The 18,347-nt window shown below is 34.9% G+C and overlaps 1 protein-coding gene across 3 annotated transcripts in view; it reads left to right on the top strand.

Moving 5' to 3' along the window:
• The window catches only part of LOC132706745 (arginine-glutamic acid dipeptide repeats protein-like), a 56,340-nt gene that overhangs the window by 8,865 nt on the left and 29,128 nt on the right, over positions 1-18,347 (top strand). For all 3 annotated transcript variants that reach the window (XM_060678248.1, XM_060678247.1, XM_060678249.1), the window contains exons 2-4: positions 11,694-11,797; positions 13,887-13,972; positions 17,953-18,109. In XM_060678248.1, the coding sequence (XP_060534231.1) occupies positions 11,750-11,797; positions 13,887-13,972; positions 17,953-18,109 (291 nt within the window). In that variant the 5' untranslated portion in view covers positions 11,694-11,749. The remainder of the gene's footprint in view (positions 1-11,693; positions 11,798-13,886; positions 13,973-17,952; positions 18,110-18,347) is intronic.

The following is an 18,347-nucleotide window of genomic DNA, read 5'->3' on the forward strand; positions in this document are numbered from 1 at the left end:
TTTTAAAGGAGTATTTAAAAATGTAATCAAATTAAATTTAAAAAACGTAACTTTATTTGACCACCTTGTATGTAATTGGGTGACAATTGAAATAATACAGCTTTTGTATTCCAAACTTTTTTAATAACACTCAGAACCCTCTTAAACTGGCTACCCTGTACATACACAATATGTACGGGGTGGCCAATTTGCAATAGCTTTTCTGAGAATCTTTAAAGAATATCAAAAAGACTTGAAGACAAAAATTAATCGGCTTTACTTATACTTTTTCGTAAAAAAGTAACAATCTTCTTATTTCAAATAGAGCAAGCATCCTGTAAATCCGTGAAATCTTGGAGAAATCATACAATATTTCTAAAATTTTTGAGATTTAATCATGGAAAAATTAATCTATAAAAGAAATACAATATGTGACTTATTTTGACGTTATTTCTAGATTGCGTCTAAGGTAGGGCGTTTGTTTGTACTTTTACTGATTTTGAAAATTAGCAGTTGGTAGCTATACCATAAAAAATGTAATCTGTCAAACTAACAGCATCTCTATCCGATATACGCATGTCTTACTGTTTAAGACAAAATTGGTAGAATCTATTCTCATTAGTACGAAGTAATAAACTGATGTAAATTTTTATATAATGATATTTCTTGTTATCTGTTAGAATAAGTTGAATCTCAGCAAACAGAAATGATATTATTATTAAAATATATAATTATATTAAATAATATTTTTAATAGGGTATTTTCATGTAATGCGAATTGTTAATGTCTTTTTTGTCATTCGGATTATTTTGAAATAAAATATAAATGAGTGTTGGCATTATTTTTCCATTGAGTTAATTGTCACAAGAAGTTATGAATTTTCCTTTTTCCAAACAATCAAAAATATTGGTTATCAAACTGCGGCATTTCAGTTTAGATCGGAATAAAATAATAATAAATAATAATAAAGAGCAAAACCCTGTGGTATCCTTCTTCATCCATTGTACATTTTAACTTAAAAGGATACAAATGGTTATTAAATAACAAATTAAAAATAAACATTGAAAAAACTAAATTCATTTTATTTAGACAAAAGAATTAAAAAGATAATAACTTTAGCATTAAGATAAATAATTTTACTTTGGAACTAACTACTCATTGCTTTTACCCTCGCAAATGTGTGCCTTTTTAGTCTAATCGAACCGCGCTTATCCTACACACGTATAAACGTTTGCCAATTTTCCGCGCTACCTTTAATGAAATCTTCAATAGAAAATATCGTGCCGCGATAATAATTATTTTAGCGCGACGCGGCGTATCGCGTCGGTCCGAATGGCGAAAAATAATTTATTATCGACGGGCCTAATGTATATAATTACCCGCGAGTCGTAAATTGTGTTTAAGTAACCATTAAAGCTATTAATTTTTTAATTCACGAACGTCGACAGCGCAGGCTTCACTCTTTATTAATTTATATGCGCGTTTCCCGACGTCCATCCCGCGCACAGAGACGGACTCGAGCATATTTTCCCTCGCGCTGTTGCGTCACATATACAGGGTGTTCGGAAATTGAGTTCGGACACACGGAGGAAAGGTTCAACGTGCTAAAATAACGGTAGTAAGTCATGTAACGAAAATTCGAAATCGTAATAGTTTCCGAGTTATAGCTTGTCAAAAATTCATTTTTTTAAATTTGCGGGTTTAATTCTCAACGGAATAAGCTGGTATTTTACACACAGACTTGATTTAGTAATAGTCTTCCTTAAAAGTGTTTCTGAAATCTTGTTACGATTTTCTTTTTGGTTTTGTTCGTATGCCATTTCTCTTTTCATTTGACCTTTGGGGGAAGTATATTATAGATCGATGGGCCTTATTAAACTGTGACAACCGCTACGCTCAGTCCATGTTATAGAGTGCATCATTTTGATAGGTTCCGGCCCAATCTAAAATGAATGTTTAAATGCTACAAGCCTTGCGCAGATAATAACGATTTTTATTGTGGTACCTGAGGGCTGCTTGGTTTGTTAAACTATCGGTCCTATAGGATATGATATCTTGCCTTGATATGTGTGTAGCATAAATAATTTTTGTAGTGCTGCTAATGCCTGAAATGGCTCGAACTACGACCAACTAGTAACGCACGGTGGGCGCGCTGAGGGTTGTAAACACTCCGGGTTTCTAAAACTCCGTTTAAAAGCCGAATTTCCTTCATTTCGGTGCTTGAACGCAATATCCCCTCTTGTTCGGAAATTTATGATTTTAAAGTAAACCAAAACAGCTGATGCATAAGTACTGCGTACCATATGCGCGGAACGGGTGGTGATCACAGACTTGCAATAACTCAGTTAGTTGCGAATAACGTTATTTTTCCCTGTCGAAATTAAAGCATTGACCAGCGAATTGCTAGCTGTTGTCTGTGGCATAGCGTTGTAGTGGTGGTAGCGGCGATCGTTCTCTCCTTTTTTTTTGGCGGTTCTGGCGTTATTTTCCCGCCGGTAAGCAGCGTGCTTCCTGTAAGTTTTCCCTTGTACAGGCTGTTTTTGTAAGGAGTCTCCTAAAGCTCACGCATGTTGCGGATTTGGAAGAAAACTGATAACCCTGATCTCTGAAATAAGCGGGTAAACAGACGTGGTCGTTTGTACCCCCTACTTGGTCTGATTTAGCGGAGAGAGGTTTTCAAGGATAACGCTCAACCTATAAGGCCACCTTACATCGACGGTAAGCCATATCCACTTATTATTTCGCGCTGTCGACCCGTAGTAATTTCTCGTTTATTCTCTTTAAGGCCTTTTTTCTTTTTATTTTTCCTTCCCGTATACCATTAGCACGGCTCGTTTGATCACATCAGGGATTCTTTTAACCACTCGACTCCTGGGACTTCCTACCCACTATCCTTGGATTACGTCCACGCACGGTCGCGGCCACAGATCGCTTCTCCCTGGAGCTTGAGCCCCTGGTGGAACAAATTGTATATGGCTGCAGCAGACAAATAGTTGTAGAGAGAGTAAAGCCACTTGGTCCCGATCAGACGGCTCACAAATAAGTACTTACGCGCCCAACGCCTCTAGTTCCACGGATAGTTTTTATTTAATGTGAAATTTAAAGCATGTAATGTCGAGAGCTCTGCGGTAAGCGCGATATTTGATACATTCCTAAGCGAAAGCTACTGCTCTCCAGTCTCAACCGCTCCTCCCTCTTGGTTTTTGAATAAAGTGTTTGTTTGGAAATTGAGTTTCACTCGCCTACTCGGCCCACGCCTCACCGACAATTGAGACAGCCGAGCAGTTGCTCGTAAATTTTGTTAACTAACAATCTGTCTCTAGTGGGCAGTGTATCTAGAATATTTTTCTTATTTTCCTTATATTTTTTTTATTTAGACTGATATTGCAAAATAGAACAGATTACCTTACATATATACATATCCTCAAAAATTGCTACTCTTGCTTTAAGTCGATAAGTGTTATCGATTAGCCACAAATCGGCTTAAAAATTAGTTTCCATTAAAAGAACTTATTATCTAACTGCGACTTTGATGACCCAAATTCAATACTGAATATCGCGATATGCATTTTTGCTACGGAAGAGCAAGAGAGGCTTATCCCAATAGAAACGTTCCATCTGCTAAGACATTCATCAACATACAGAGAAAACTTGGCGAAAGAGCCTGGTAATATGATATTGATAATTCAAAATTACCAATTCTTAAATGTCATTTTCGAAATATGCATCAGTGGAATATTGAAAACCCACATGCAAAACTGAAAACTGGAAGGAAAACATCAGGGCCAGGCAAGTGTTCTAGGCAAAAGTGCCCTCTAGTGACAGATTTCTGAAACGATGACTTTTACTAAATCAGGACTGTGTGTTAAATGTGTAAGCCCATTGCGTTGAAAATGAGATTTGATAACACACGAATATATAGAAGAATACATCGAACTACAGAAAACAGAAAAGTCCCGATTTTTGGAAAATAGTAGTTTAAGATACAGTTAGGTCGACTTAAAGACATATTTTACTTTAATTTATGCATTTATTTAAAAAAACAAACGAATAAATAATTTGTTTAATTTGTATTACTCAAAATAATTTTGAACCTAATGATGCGTACATACATAAATATCTACATTTTTTAATTTACTGTCCTAAAAATAAGGCCCGTAGTCGTTCGGAATGTGACATATTGTCAGTGTCTTCTACTTCGTCGATTTCAATAGCATTGTTGCAAACACCTTTTAATTATTTCTTGGTCAGTCATTTCATCTTCTACACTATCACTGTTTCATAAACTTCTGTTTCCGTAACATTTTGTGGTATTTACCGTGAACTTTCATCGTGTTCGGACTCTGCAGCTGTGAAATGTCCCTTGTCTTGTGGAATCAAGTTTGACTAAGATTTTCCCAAGGTACTATCTTTTGCTTGATTCCAAACTGAAGCTATCCATTATAAGGCATTTTTTTTAGACACTCATCTACTTCTTCCAGCACACTCTGTTCCATGGGCTAAATGGGAGAAGCTGCAGTAGGAGGAAAAAATATTGCGCGATAAATGGAAAACTTTTAAAGATGTGATATTTTGATATGAACAATGTTAAGTTCAAACACCGAACGATCCATATTCTTTCCAAAGAGAATAACATCTGATTTACTTGGATTAATTATCAATCCATGACGTGCTGAAAAATCTGTTAGTTCTTTTAAATCTGCAATGTTCAATTTTTGAGCCGTATACCAAGTACTGGCGTCAAATGAATATAATACCTGGGTGTCATCAGCATAAAAATATACCGTAACATTTTCCATACACGATATAAGATTGCTGGTATAAATTGTAAATAAAAGTAGGAAATACTGAAAATCTGAAGGTCTGTTTAATCCATGAAGGAATATATTTGTAGTTTTATATGTTATATTTAAATTTCTTACCTTTTTCCAAAGAACTTTGCTATTACTTTCATTAGAGACAGATTCTAGATATCTTTTCTTTTCATTTTTAATAGCTATGTTAGTTTCGTTTCGCAGTTGTTTATAGCTATCCCAATGAGTATTATTTTTTGTAGTTTTGTACTTGTTAAAAGCTTTATCTCTCAGTTTTATTAGAGCTTCCACTGTATCTGTTAAAAATGCTGGTTTTGCCTTTTTATTTTTATAGTTCTCAAGGGAGCCAAAACCTCAAAGATATAAAAAGCTATAAAAAATATAAAAGATAAAAAGATATAAAAAGCTGATTCGCGCTACTTGCGACGATTTTGCCCCGCCCAGCAACGATTTTTCGAAAGCAATCTTGTTACTTTCGAAAATCGATGAAATCGAATTTTCGAAAGTATCTGCGCTCGTATAAAAAGTTTATATCTCGGTAACGGTAGGTCCTACGGGATCGCCGTTGCTACGGAAATGATCACCGTCGACAAAAAAAATTTTTTTTTTGTCTGTCCGTTCTCCGTTCTCGTCTTTTCGTTTTTCCTGAATGATTTGTGAACCGTTGGAGCTCCAAATTGAAATTTGCCTCCTCTTTAACCCTCCACGAGGCGCATAAGCCTATAAGAAATGGCCCTGATCCGACGCCCGTATCCATCTTTTTTTCGCGATTTTCGACTGTTTTTTTGACCTTGCTATGAAACACGATAAGTGTCCGAAATTTGAAGCAATCGACTTCGTATTTGGCACATATATGCAGCTTTGCCCCGTGACGGAACCTATTGAAAATGCGGGGGCTGGGGGGTTCAACCAGAAGAAACAGAAGATATGGCTCTATAAACTTTTATTCGTGACAATTTTTCAAAAATATATAGGGTACGCCGCAAATTCAAAAAACTGAAAAATGGGTCCCCCTATTATTGAAAAAATAATTTCAAATCTGTGTTTTAGATGTCAGCTTCTTTTACATGACGATATAGCCCACCTAGACAGCTTAAACTTTTGTATTTACTGTTTTTAAGTATTGTACAGGGTGTTCGCGATATTCCGTGCAATATTAAAAACCATAATAAGTGCTCCAAATTTGCAGCTACCAACTTCAGACTTGGGAGAGAAGTAGAAGCCTGGACCCGCATTGAACTCTTTAAATTGGGAGCAATAAAATATCGCGAAGTATTTTTTTAATTTTTCATTTTTTTTGTGGTTATTTTGGCCTCCAAAAAAACATCTTTTCCTCCAAAGCCATCCGATCGGAAAAATTTTATACCTGTAATATGTGGGAGAACCGGCACTATAACTTTTGTTTCACGCATTTTTTCGATTATATTCAAGGTGTTTTAGCTATGCACAAAAATCTAAAAGACCCAGAAAATTGTTCTTTTAGAGAGTAAATTATCAACAGTAAACCAAAATTCGTACAAACAATAGCAAATCCGTTCAAACAGTGTTATAGGCCGTATCAAGAGCTACAATTTTTGTATTTACGGTTTTCGTCTGCGTACGTGCTGTTCGAGATATTTGAAAAAATCCAAACGGAAATCACCATTTCTCGCCCTTAATCTAGACGCGATGACGTCATTTACTATTACCACGTACTGCATGGTTTCAGAAAACAAGTAGATTTTTGAAAACCATTTACTCTATTGGAAAAATTCGGATACTAAGGAAACTAAGGAGATCCAGAGCTATATTCTCTATTTCGAACATTGTTGGAATTATATACAGTGTACGTCGTTTGTGGCCCAAAAATTCTAATAGATCCTAGAAATTTCCGCTTTTCTGGGTGAATTATTGGCGATACATGAAAAACTATTAAAGATGTGATAATTTGATATGAAGATGATCGTAAACTGTGTCGAGAGAGAGTTTAAGGTTTCGTCTGTAATACAGGGGACGCAAGGTAATTGAAAAAATATAATTTTAAATTGCAATTTTAATATTTACCGAAGCGTGCCGTAACTTTGAAGTTCAACTAGATGTGAGGGACACTATATGCAGGGTGTATTCACAATTAAATTACATCGATTTTGCGAAAGTTTTATAGTGGTCCGCAGGAGCACGATAGAAAAACAATGCGTCCCTCTAGGACAAGAATCGGCGAAGCGCCTTCTTCTTAAAATAACAAGCTCATTCGCGCTATTCGCGACGAACTTGCCCCGCCCAGTGACGATTTTTCGAAAGCAGTCTTGTTTATATTCGGTGTTCTCTGCGTTTGGCGAATTGGCACCAAAGGCCATATATATAAAACGCGCCTATAATATCCAGACGTCTGCGACGGAGGTTCGAACACGGCAATAAGCACGTACGGAGGGAGCCAGCTTTATCGGGAGCTCGTTTTAAATGGTTTCGAGCAGAAAAAAAAGTGTCTACGCGACTGGGCGTCGATATGCGAAAACGACAAAAAAAACAAATTTATTTCGGGCACGCTTTCCGGCATAGCGATAACGTTTATACGCTGTTTAAGTTACCGATCGCTGCCAAATAAATAGAATAATTTGGGTAGGTGAAATTAATTGTGGGACAATTAAAATTTGTCAACAGGCAACTTCTATGTTTCTCCCCGTCGCACGGTGGTCTCAAAAATGTAATTCTCCGTCAAAAATCGCAGCACTGTTGGATTTGTACCAAAATTGATGTCTGATATGCTCAAAAAAATGTCATTTACAAGATGGCGGCTGACATTTGGCTAACTTGAGTAAAAAAAATGCCTTCTGTAAAAACCATATTGAAATGTTTCAAACTGGACCACGTAATGTTGTAATAAGTAATAAAAATAATGATCTAATATTTCTTAGGTAAAGTCTGTTCATAGATATAAGAAAGTGACTAACTGATACGAATTAAGAAAAGATCCGGGCAAGCTGAAAGAATGAAATATGGCCGAACAGGTCCGTACTTTGCTTAGAATTTAATTATTTGGGGTTTTGTTAGGAAAGATACTAAACAATATTTGTTTATTTATGTATGTATTTATGTTTAAATCTAAAATAAAATTACAAATTATTTTTATTACCCACTTAAATTACTTACAGTTATTCACCTAATATATAATATATAATATATTATTTGCAATATGGATATACGATTGTTCTGCTTTTTCTATGTTTAACAAAATTTGCCCAACTTTGTGGAGGGATGTTAAAAACTTCGGTTTCTATAAGTTTGAGGACATTGGAATTAACACGGGGAAAAATATTGTTATGACGAATAGCAGATTTCAGTTGGTGCCAAACATGTTCAATGGGATTAAATATACAGTGGTAAGGTGGAAGCCTTAAAAATGTATGTCCTAGATTTTTTGCATAATTATCGCAGACGTATTCCTTTTGTAGGTTCAAACTATATAGAACCTCAATTAATTGCTTTTTGGTATAATCTTCGTGAAAATAAATGTCGTTGTTATACATGTTTTGGATTGTTTGTTTTGTGTCACATGAGGAAGGGGTTTTAGTCAACTGTCTACTGTGATAACTTGCATTTTCCATTACAATGACGCTATTAGGATGAATGTTCGGGACTAATTTGTTTTTAACCCAAATTTCAAATAAATCAGCGGTGGTATCTTCATGGTAATGCAGAGAAGGGTATTTAGAGCCAGCATGCAAAATAGTTATTCTTTTTCCTCATTTTGATGGCGCGTTTGTTTTACGCTTATCAGTTGAGTCAACCCAACCCTTTTCCCGGGTATCATAAGTGTCGAATCAGGTTTCATCTAAGTAAATAATTGGCCTTTGTTGTTTTCTGTAAATCCCATTTTTTTTGCCATTTCCGAATTCTAAAAGATTCCGTTAAAACTTGCCTTTTCTCATTTTTTTTTTTAATCTAAAACCCATGTGTTGAATACACTTCCGTAAGGTAGTGCTGCCACATTTAACACCGGTTTCATCTTTTTCAAGCCTCCTAATTAAGATATCTAATGTAGGCACGCTTTGTTCCTCGTATAACTGGTAAATTTTATACCGTATTATATCTTGATCACTTTCATCTGCACTCGAGAAAATGTCAGCATCGCTTCTTTTTTTCTCGCTGAAATGGGATTATTCACAATTTTCCATACAGTTGATGTTGGAATATTCGTCAATGTGGCCGTTTCTTTTAAGGATGCTGGTACCACGTGCAATGATAGTCAAATAAACATTGTTTATAACTTCCTTAGTCTCATTAGAATAGTGTGTTTTACATTTGGGCGGGAGCATCTCTTGAGATACACTAGACTCGCACATATTTTGCATAATTCGCACACGATTCAACACACGCTGTATTACACACAAAATAAGAATGATTACTAGTAAACTTAACCTAAGTAGTATACCAAACTAAAGAATATTAAACACGGGTAGGTATAAAATTATTTTCTATTACGGACCACAATTTTACCTGAATTTAAATTCCGAAACTTTAGGTAATAATCTTGTTGTATTGTATGTTAATGACAACTGTTGGATAATACCATTCAAAAGCAATCTTATATCTATGAACAGACTATATCTGAATGGTAGTTTAATCCTTGGCCCTTCTCGCTACCTCTCTTATAATTGAAATGAATATAATTCCATTGAATATATCAAATATAATATAAATATTATAATATAAAAGGCATTTAAGTATTTCTACTTAAGGTAAATTTAAGGACTACTTACTAATTAGCACTCCGAATTTAAGTATTACTACTTAAGGTAAATTATTATTATTATTATTATTCTGAATCACTCTCACTCAACTCGGAATCAATTTGAAAGTCATTAACTTCGGCTGAAAATTATTACAGTTTTCTTTTTTTGAAGCTTCCTATGGCGAGTAAGTTAGGATTTTATGTGAAAAATATCTTTTTTATTATTAGGAATATCAACCCAATATTTTGGATATTGGAATGAATTTAGAATGAAATAGTTAGATGATATTTCGCATAAAATGAAACTTTAGCACATATTTTTAGTTGTTCATTCATTAGTTTATTATTGGGATTTTCCAAACGGATCAGATTAAAAATGAAAGGTATCTGCAATATTGTGGAGTTTCTATATCTCGTTACTTTCATCCCTTCTCTTGTTTGACGCTTTTATCTAATGTGATTTTAACAACCTCTTGTGCTTGTGATTGAATGAAATACATCCCACCCTCTTCATATGTACTTTTGAATTTTTCCAATCATTTTAAACATTTTATTTGCTGTCCGAGCGTAGAGTTCATTGCAACAGTGCATTTCAGCGGCATCTTCAAGAACAACTGATCAAGACAGTTTTAATTTACACGTATGCGAAGCGGCGTTTAGTGCAAATATTCCCTGTAATAAGGTACACAATAAATTTAAACAGTTTTTAGAAAAAATTTGCAACAAAAATGTACCTTATGTAAGTTCCACTTACAAAAATGTAATTCAAGACAAAATTGTGGTCGCTACGTTGCGAATTTATGAGTTGATGTTCTGAATGAAAATGTTTTTAATAGCTACAAAACAGTTGCAAGAAACTAACAGTATAGAGATTGTTCTATTTGTAAATGAAAGCTTAATGTTTTTTTTTTGCTTCAGATATACTACCAACTGATAAAATACTTCTTTTAGTCGCCGTTCACGTTACGTTATATGAAATGAGAAGAAAATTTTGTATCAACAAAATTATTAGAAAATGCAATTTTTAAAAAATTTCTGATGGAGAACCAATAAACTTGTTAAAAATTCATACCTTTCAATATCTTGACTTGAAGATTAATGGCCGTAGAGCACTTTCAAAACAAAAGGTTCATTTAATCATTTTAGTATGTATTGGTGAAATCGACTTTGATTAATTTTTTTTTCTTAGAAATCAGAAGTGGGATAGAAGTTTATTAATAAAACATTTCAGGTTAGTTTGTCAGTTGATCCGTGTGGTTGGAAAGTAGCCCAACTCCATTTATATTTGAATGAAAATATTTAAATTTGATCTTTATTGAAAGCCCAGTTAGCACTCAATTTATTAACCCCTAGTGCCCGTGGTCAAGCATTTTTTTCCAATATTCAAAAGCTTCTCTTCGTCAATCATATTTCCGCACAACATTATAGTCGATCTTTCTTTTACCGTTCTGCTCTAAACGTTAAAGTTTTGTCTAGCAAAACTATAAAATACATACCACTTTCATCTATCTGCATTGAAAATATGCATTGATTTGTATGCCGATAGCATAGATGACATTTTTTCTCGAAATTGGTTCACATCATCCATATTAACGTAGACCTACTCATCAAAGATACATTTGAAGCTAACTTCATGTTTGTAGCTATTTTTGTAGCATCCATCAGATTTACTAAAATTATAGGCCACTTTCAAAATAAAAGACTCATCATTGATATTCAATCAGCTGTGATTCATTTTTATTGTCATACAGATCAGAAGTGGGATAACTTGTTATTTCAACATTTTTCTAAAAAAGTATATAATGAGAAAAATGGTGATAAAATAAGAAATTAAAACCTTTTATTATTTAATTGAATCTAATTGTACACCGCCTGTGTGTTTAAAAATGTATGTTATACGGGGCGCCCATAAAAATTATGGAAAAGTTTTGGAATAAAATTTTGAAACACCAAAAAAGTTCGTTGCTCTTCGGTTAGCTAGTACAATGTAACACCCGCTATAATGATAATATATTTAATTTTGCTTTATGGCGACTTTAGCGCCGTCAACAATATGCCGTCGAATTCCGAAAGTGCGTCGCGCCTTTCATTGGCCTTTTTTTTTTACGTCGCCGTAAAGCTCGAAATGGCCGTCGTAAACATTCCCGTCGGCGCGACATGCGACCATTGTCGATTTTCACTTGTTTCAGGAACCATGTGAGTGTCGACCTACCCTCAACTTCTAAACTCGACGCCGTTAACGCCGATGGCGGCCACCACTCAGGGCGAGATCAGGGTGGGTCCCGGAAACCAGGTAAAGGACATTTATGTACGTTGACCGAAAAAAAAGAACGCACAAACACACACGGTAAAATTCAAAATTTCCCGTCTTCTATCTTCTTTTTTTTTGTAAGCGTCGTTTCTGTCGAGCAAACTTCACCGCCGCTTTTGGCGTCGGATCGTTTTAGTAAAATGGCGGCATAAACGATCGAAAACGTTATAACGCTTGTTATGAATTAAAAATGAAAATGTAAGTGTCCGATACTTTGCAGACTGAATTCTAGCATACGTAAATTTTCTAACTGTGCCGGCCAATCAGAACGCTGCGGTTCGTTCGGACGATACGTGTTTATGGGTACAGCGCACTTTCTTGACGTATTATAAACATATTACATTTAACGCATAAAATTTCAATATTTTAGGTCGTAATTGAAAAAAAAAAAGTTTGCTTTTTTATTTAGGAGACCGATAGAACCATATTTTCCAAAATCCGTGGTTCTAATTTTTAATTAAAAATAAAACTATCCAAATAAATATTGTTATCAGTTATATTATCAAAATAACTTAACACAAGAGTGGACAATACTCCAAAATTGTACGCTTTTGACGCTTTTACTCTTTCTTTTATGCTCAAAAGTACTTTCTCTCAATAATCTCCCATCATATTTTCATTGTACTGCTTCGATAACTGCAGCCTTATTTTTTTTTTAGCATATTATCAACCAACTTTTCGTAGTTTTTAAATGTGTTATTTCCTGAAAATCCAAAAACTACTGTTTTAAAACTGTTCGGACCTCCGTTGAACAATCGATTCAAATTTTACGTAAGAAGCCCTTCAGTAGTGTAAACTATATCTCAGTCTAAGGGTTTTCTTTTTATAACTAACTTGTAATTCCAAGTGAGAAAAAATATAAAAATAAAATAACCTAAAATTATGTTTGAAAAAAAAACTAAAATAAAAAAAATGAAATAAAGCTTTTGCACCCTTTTTTACTTTAAGAATAATTAAGAAACCAACCTGCGAAATATCGGACACTTCTTAAATAACACCCTGTATTCTCTCCACTAAAAAGTAAATAAAACCATACAAAGTATTGCAGAACTCAATAGAAAGAAATTAAAAAATTAATAGAAAAAAAATCGTTTTTTATATTAATTAGTCCAAACCTTTTGGTCGATTTGGCAGAACAGATGTTTTGAACAGATATTATTATTTTCAAATGAAGCAATCACAAAATTACAGTTTTTTGTATCTACCTTCGTCTTCGAGATGAAAATTAAGAACTGTGGGCCTTCATGTTCCTGGGAATTTCAAATAAATCGATTTATTATTATTATTATTATTATTATTATTATTATTATTATTATTATATCATTATTATTAGGTAAACTCAAAAATTTTAAAATTGATTCTCATGAAACTGGGCACACTTATTTGCGGTCATTTATTGATTAAAATTAAAATCAAATTATTTAGTCCAGGTGTTTAACTAATTAATAAAAAACTTTGATACCGCAAGTGGATATACACGTTTATATGAAGAAGAAAAAAATATTTTTTTAACGTTTTATATTTTGACAAATTTCTTCCAATGTCGTTTATGCCGTGGCGAAATAAAGTTGCCGCCTTAAGCGGCGGAGCCCTGTACATAAAAAAATTCTGTCTGGCATGATTCTAATTGGCAACCTTGCACGTGTGTCGGGATTTAACATTTCTTATTGGAGCATGACCGTAGACAGTGTTTTCTATAGGGTTGACTTGACCATCAGTCAGACGGGTGGTCTATGTAGCTCTAGTTGGTACCGATAATAATATAACGCGACTTAGGTTTGTACAGTACTTGCCCAGATCGAAAAATAATCGGCCTTATGGGCGGATCGACGCCGCCCCTCCCATGGGCGGGGTCGATTGCGGGCGTGGCCGGAGTGGGGATACTATTGTGTGCGTTATATCGCTACTTACACGTGTTCATAACTTTTAGATTAGATCTTTGTTTATTTTCGTCGGCTGCCGGTTTTATTTTTCGGCCTCTGGGCTGTCGCGAGTAGAGGTTTAGTATTATCTGATGTTTTTTCACCAAAATGGAAGTGCATTTGATCGAATCGTCTCACGTTACGTTTAGGCACGATTGCCGGAATATAGACCGGGCGTGCCCGCCGAACAACTATCCCCCGATCCGGAAGACACCCACATCAGGGAGGAACTCAGGTAAGGTTTTATTCACATTTCCCACTCTGGGTAAATCTGGCTAATTTAGCACCCAAAATTTAAATGGTTTAGTTTTATTCATTTTTAAAGAGACATTTCGAAATTTGCTGATATGTTTTTTTTGTGAGAACTTGTTCAAATATTTCAAATGAAAAAAATATTAAATGATCATATTGTATTTTAAAGTGTTAAGTAAACTGAATTTTCATATGCAGCTTTGATATTGGAAACAGATTTTAGTGTCCATTTTTGCATTGCATTTTTTGCAAAGCAACTGGTAGTATATTACCTTTTTTGCTTATAAATTATGTCTATCATAATTTTCAAAAATGAAGCAAATTAAAGTAAAAAAGATTAAGGACTGATTCAGCAAAAAATGAATGTAAATCCTCGCGAAACCTTTTTACTAGGACTTTTAGAAACGAGAAAAAAAAACTTACCTATCTAACTTATAAATGTCGCTCAAGGGTTTCTGGAAGACACTGAACTATTGCTGCAATCCAACCGATGTTTGTAACGCGTCCACATTTACTCAGAAAGTGTTTCGCCTCCTGTTGGTGAAGAGCAGGCTAAAAGAAGAGATGTGATTTCGGAGTTGTATTTGGATCGTGTTTATTGCGGAGTTGTTAATCAGCTTTGCAAACGTAACAGGGGAACCTGTGGAAAGAATAATATGCAGAATTAAGTCAAACGCAAAAGGTGTGAACGGCATCAGTCTAAAAATATTTTCTTCAGTTTCCCCTCACCTGACACCATCATTGACGTTTATTGTTAATCAATGCATTATTACCTACAAATTTGCTTTGTGGTGGAAAGAGGTTAATATAATACCTCTTCCTAAGATTTCAAAATCTGAAATCTCACATTTTCGCCCCATTAGCTTACTCTGTGTAATGTCTGAAATATTGAAGATTATATGTGATCAATTTAATAATCATGTTGCTGATTCAAATATTTTGGCTGTCTCCCAACCTATGTTATTTATTTATTTATTTTATTAATTTAGCACTTGGCTATTTACATAAGCAAGTAAAATTTTGCATAAACAAAACTATAAACTTCGCAAATACCCCGTAAGTCTCTTCTTGAACACTCTTAATATTATCCGGCAGTTCATTAAAATTACAAACACCATCGTAGAATAGAGTTTTCTGTAAATTTGTTGTTTTTACCATAGAAACATTGAAGTATTGATTGGAACGTACATTATATTGATAAAAATTTGACCTTTTTCCAACCATAATTTAAGATAGCCTGGTTGGTGATCGTGCGCAAGTCCAAAACTAACCAACATTAAACTTGCTCTTCTAATGAACTGCCCGACATTTAGCCAATTTAGCTGGTCTAACATACTCTTTATAGGAGTATATCTATCACAGTTCAGGATGATTCTCATAACCCTATTTTGTTGTAACTGTAACTTATTTAAATCTTCTTTTGTACAAGATGAACAAACATATGAAAAATGAGGCAAAATTATACTATTATACACTAATATCCTAGTCCACTGCGATAAAAACCGCGATACACGGTTAAAAAGTCCTATTTTCTTACCAATTTTTTTGCTTAGATATTCAACATGATTACTAAAGCATAATTGTGGATCCAAGATCACCTTTTAGAGCTTAGAATGAGTCAAAAAAATACCTTTTACATTTTCTTGAATTATAACAAATTAATTAAACCATAGTCTTCTTAAAGTTAAAGTACTTCGGTTTAAGCCACACTGCTATTACTTTCATAAGAAGCTACTTGGGAGGTCGCCGGCAGAAAATTATGTTGGAATCAGTATTGTCTGACTTACTATCAATTTTAATGGGAGTACCTCAGCATCTAAATAGATATATTGGCATCAGTATACTGATGATATGCTTATCATTCTCGATTATTGACGTCGCCTTGTATTTGAATGGCATAAATGAAGATCTTGAAGTGGTTTCTAGAATCTCCAAAGCCCGTGGTCTGATATTAAATGATTCCAAAATGCAGGTTGTTATTTTTGATTTGATTTTTTTTTAGGAGTCTTTCCTGTCACTTGTCTTATTTAAAACTGAAAGTACTTTACATGTATAAAGACTACTTATCTACTGAGATTAGACTCAAATTGTGTGACTCTCTCATACTCTCTCTATTGGGATATGCGGACGTTGTATATTAGGTCTAAGACGGAGAGACCAACACAGCTTATAAAAAAAGCAAATGTCTATCTAAGATACAATTATGGTTTACGTAAATTAGCTAAATTAGTGTTTATATAGCTGCATTATCCATATATTTTTTATGTAACATATTCGATGGCTCTATTTGCAATTTTGTTATTTGAGTATATTTTTTTGCAAATTCTGTCCTTGATTTAAAAAATAACTGAAATCACCGTAAAAAGAACTTTTTTTAATCTAAAATAATAAACGATTTTTCAATTGGGACGGGTCCAAGTCGACAGTTTGTGGCTGCCGTGTTCTTATGGCAGCAGTTGTTCAAGCTGTTGTTCATTACATCTCTACGTCAATGAAACGTATATCACGGCTATTCGTGCAAGTGTGCAGGAGAACCCTGGGCCGGACAATCTCTCGCCAAACACAAGAACTTGGTCTTTCCCAGACTTCAACACGGAGAATTTTGGGTCTGATCTGAACTGAACTGAACTTTGGAGCATTTACAAGAGGATCCGAATTTTGACCAAAAATTTTCTTTAGCGACACGGCGCATTTTTTGATGAATGGTTATGTTAACAAACATAGTTGTTATATATAGGATGACGCCAACCTACGTGAGGTTCATGCAATATAGCAATGCATCCACAGTAACTGTTTTGTACGAACTTTGAAAACGACGTTGGCGAGGGCACCACCGCCGACGGCGATCGCTATAGAGCAATAATAACCAATTAATTTTCAGCCAAATTGAACGATATGGAGGTGAACAACATGTGGCTAAAGCAGGATGACTCCACCTGCCATACAGCGCACGTCACGATGGAGCGCAGAGGTGACGTGATCGTGCGATTTGGCTCCGCTAGACTTTTTCTTGAGGAGTTTTCTAATGTCGCAGGTCTATGCCAAAAAGCCGAAATCTAAAGCCAACATAACCCAAGCAATCGTTCAAATTCAGCCGGAACTATGCGCAAAAATCACTGAAAATTGGACCACTCGGATCCTTGCCACCTAGAGAAGCCGCGGCGGACATTAAATGATGTTAAATTCCATAAATAGTGGCATTCATAGGCCTCTTGAATCATAATTTAGTTAATATCTCACACACATTGACCAGCCCTTATGGTATAGTATGCTTTTTTTACATCTGTCATGCAGATATGTAATATTAAATTTACACATTACAACTTTTGTCTAAAATGTAACATAGAAAGTTTAAAGGGGTGGTAACATTTATTTATATTGCATCACTGATCATACTGTGAAATATTTCTCTACATATAAAAATGTTGTTTCTTGCTGTGTTGTGTGATTTGTGTAGTCACAAAACACATGAATAATTTTTTTTTCTTGAAAATCACATAACTGGAAACATGCCACAGAAAACTTCGAGACCATACACCTAAAAACTGACGTGGCAGTTTAATAAGGACCCTAGAAAAATCTAAAAAATCACATAACTGGAAACATGCCACAGAATATTTCAAAAGATTATACCTAAAAACTGACATGACAGTTTAATTAGGACCCTAGGAAAATCTAAAACTTCAAAACATTATACCTAAAAACTGCAATATACCTAAAAACTGACAGGACAGTTTAATTGGGACCCTAGGAAAATCTAAAAAATCACATAACTGGAAACATGCCACAGAAAAATTCAAAACATTACACCTAAAAACTAACAGGACGGTTTAATTAGGACCGTAGAATGTAATTTCCGAAGGATAGGCTGACCTAACGATGTAGCGATTGTTAAAATTTGGGTGCTAATTTGAAAGACTTGTTCACAGGGTGTGATTTTAATAGTAACGATCTTGCGTTCAGGTGGGTGCCAGCGATGACGATGGACTCGGACCTGCTAATGTACCTTAGGGCGGCCCGCAGCATGGCCGCGTTTGCCGGCATGTGCGACGGGGGTTGTCCCGAGGACGGGGCGAACGCCGCTTCGCGGGACGACACCACCATCAACGCGTTAGACGTGGTAAGGTCGTCCCGATTTGTGCCCAACGATCTATAGATAGAATGGACCGCATAAGAACAACAACCCAACGTACGGGAACCTCGTAGGATTATGCCGTTGAGCTACTTTTTATTATTTATGTTGTGCCCTTATCCAATTTAGTGATGATCAAACTCAATTTAAATCAAATTCAAAGAGCGTTTTTAAACGTAACCTTCGATTCCGCTATTGTCAGTTTCTCTTCACCCTAAGAAACAAA

Source organism: Cylas formicarius, unplaced genomic scaffold (assembly GCF_029955315.1).
Source record: "Cylas formicarius isolate icCylForm1 unplaced genomic scaffold, icCylForm1.1 PGA_scaffold_8__14_contigs__length_24414737, whole genome shotgun sequence".
NCBI lineage: Eukaryota > Metazoa > Arthropoda > Insecta > Coleoptera > Brentidae > Cylas > Cylas formicarius.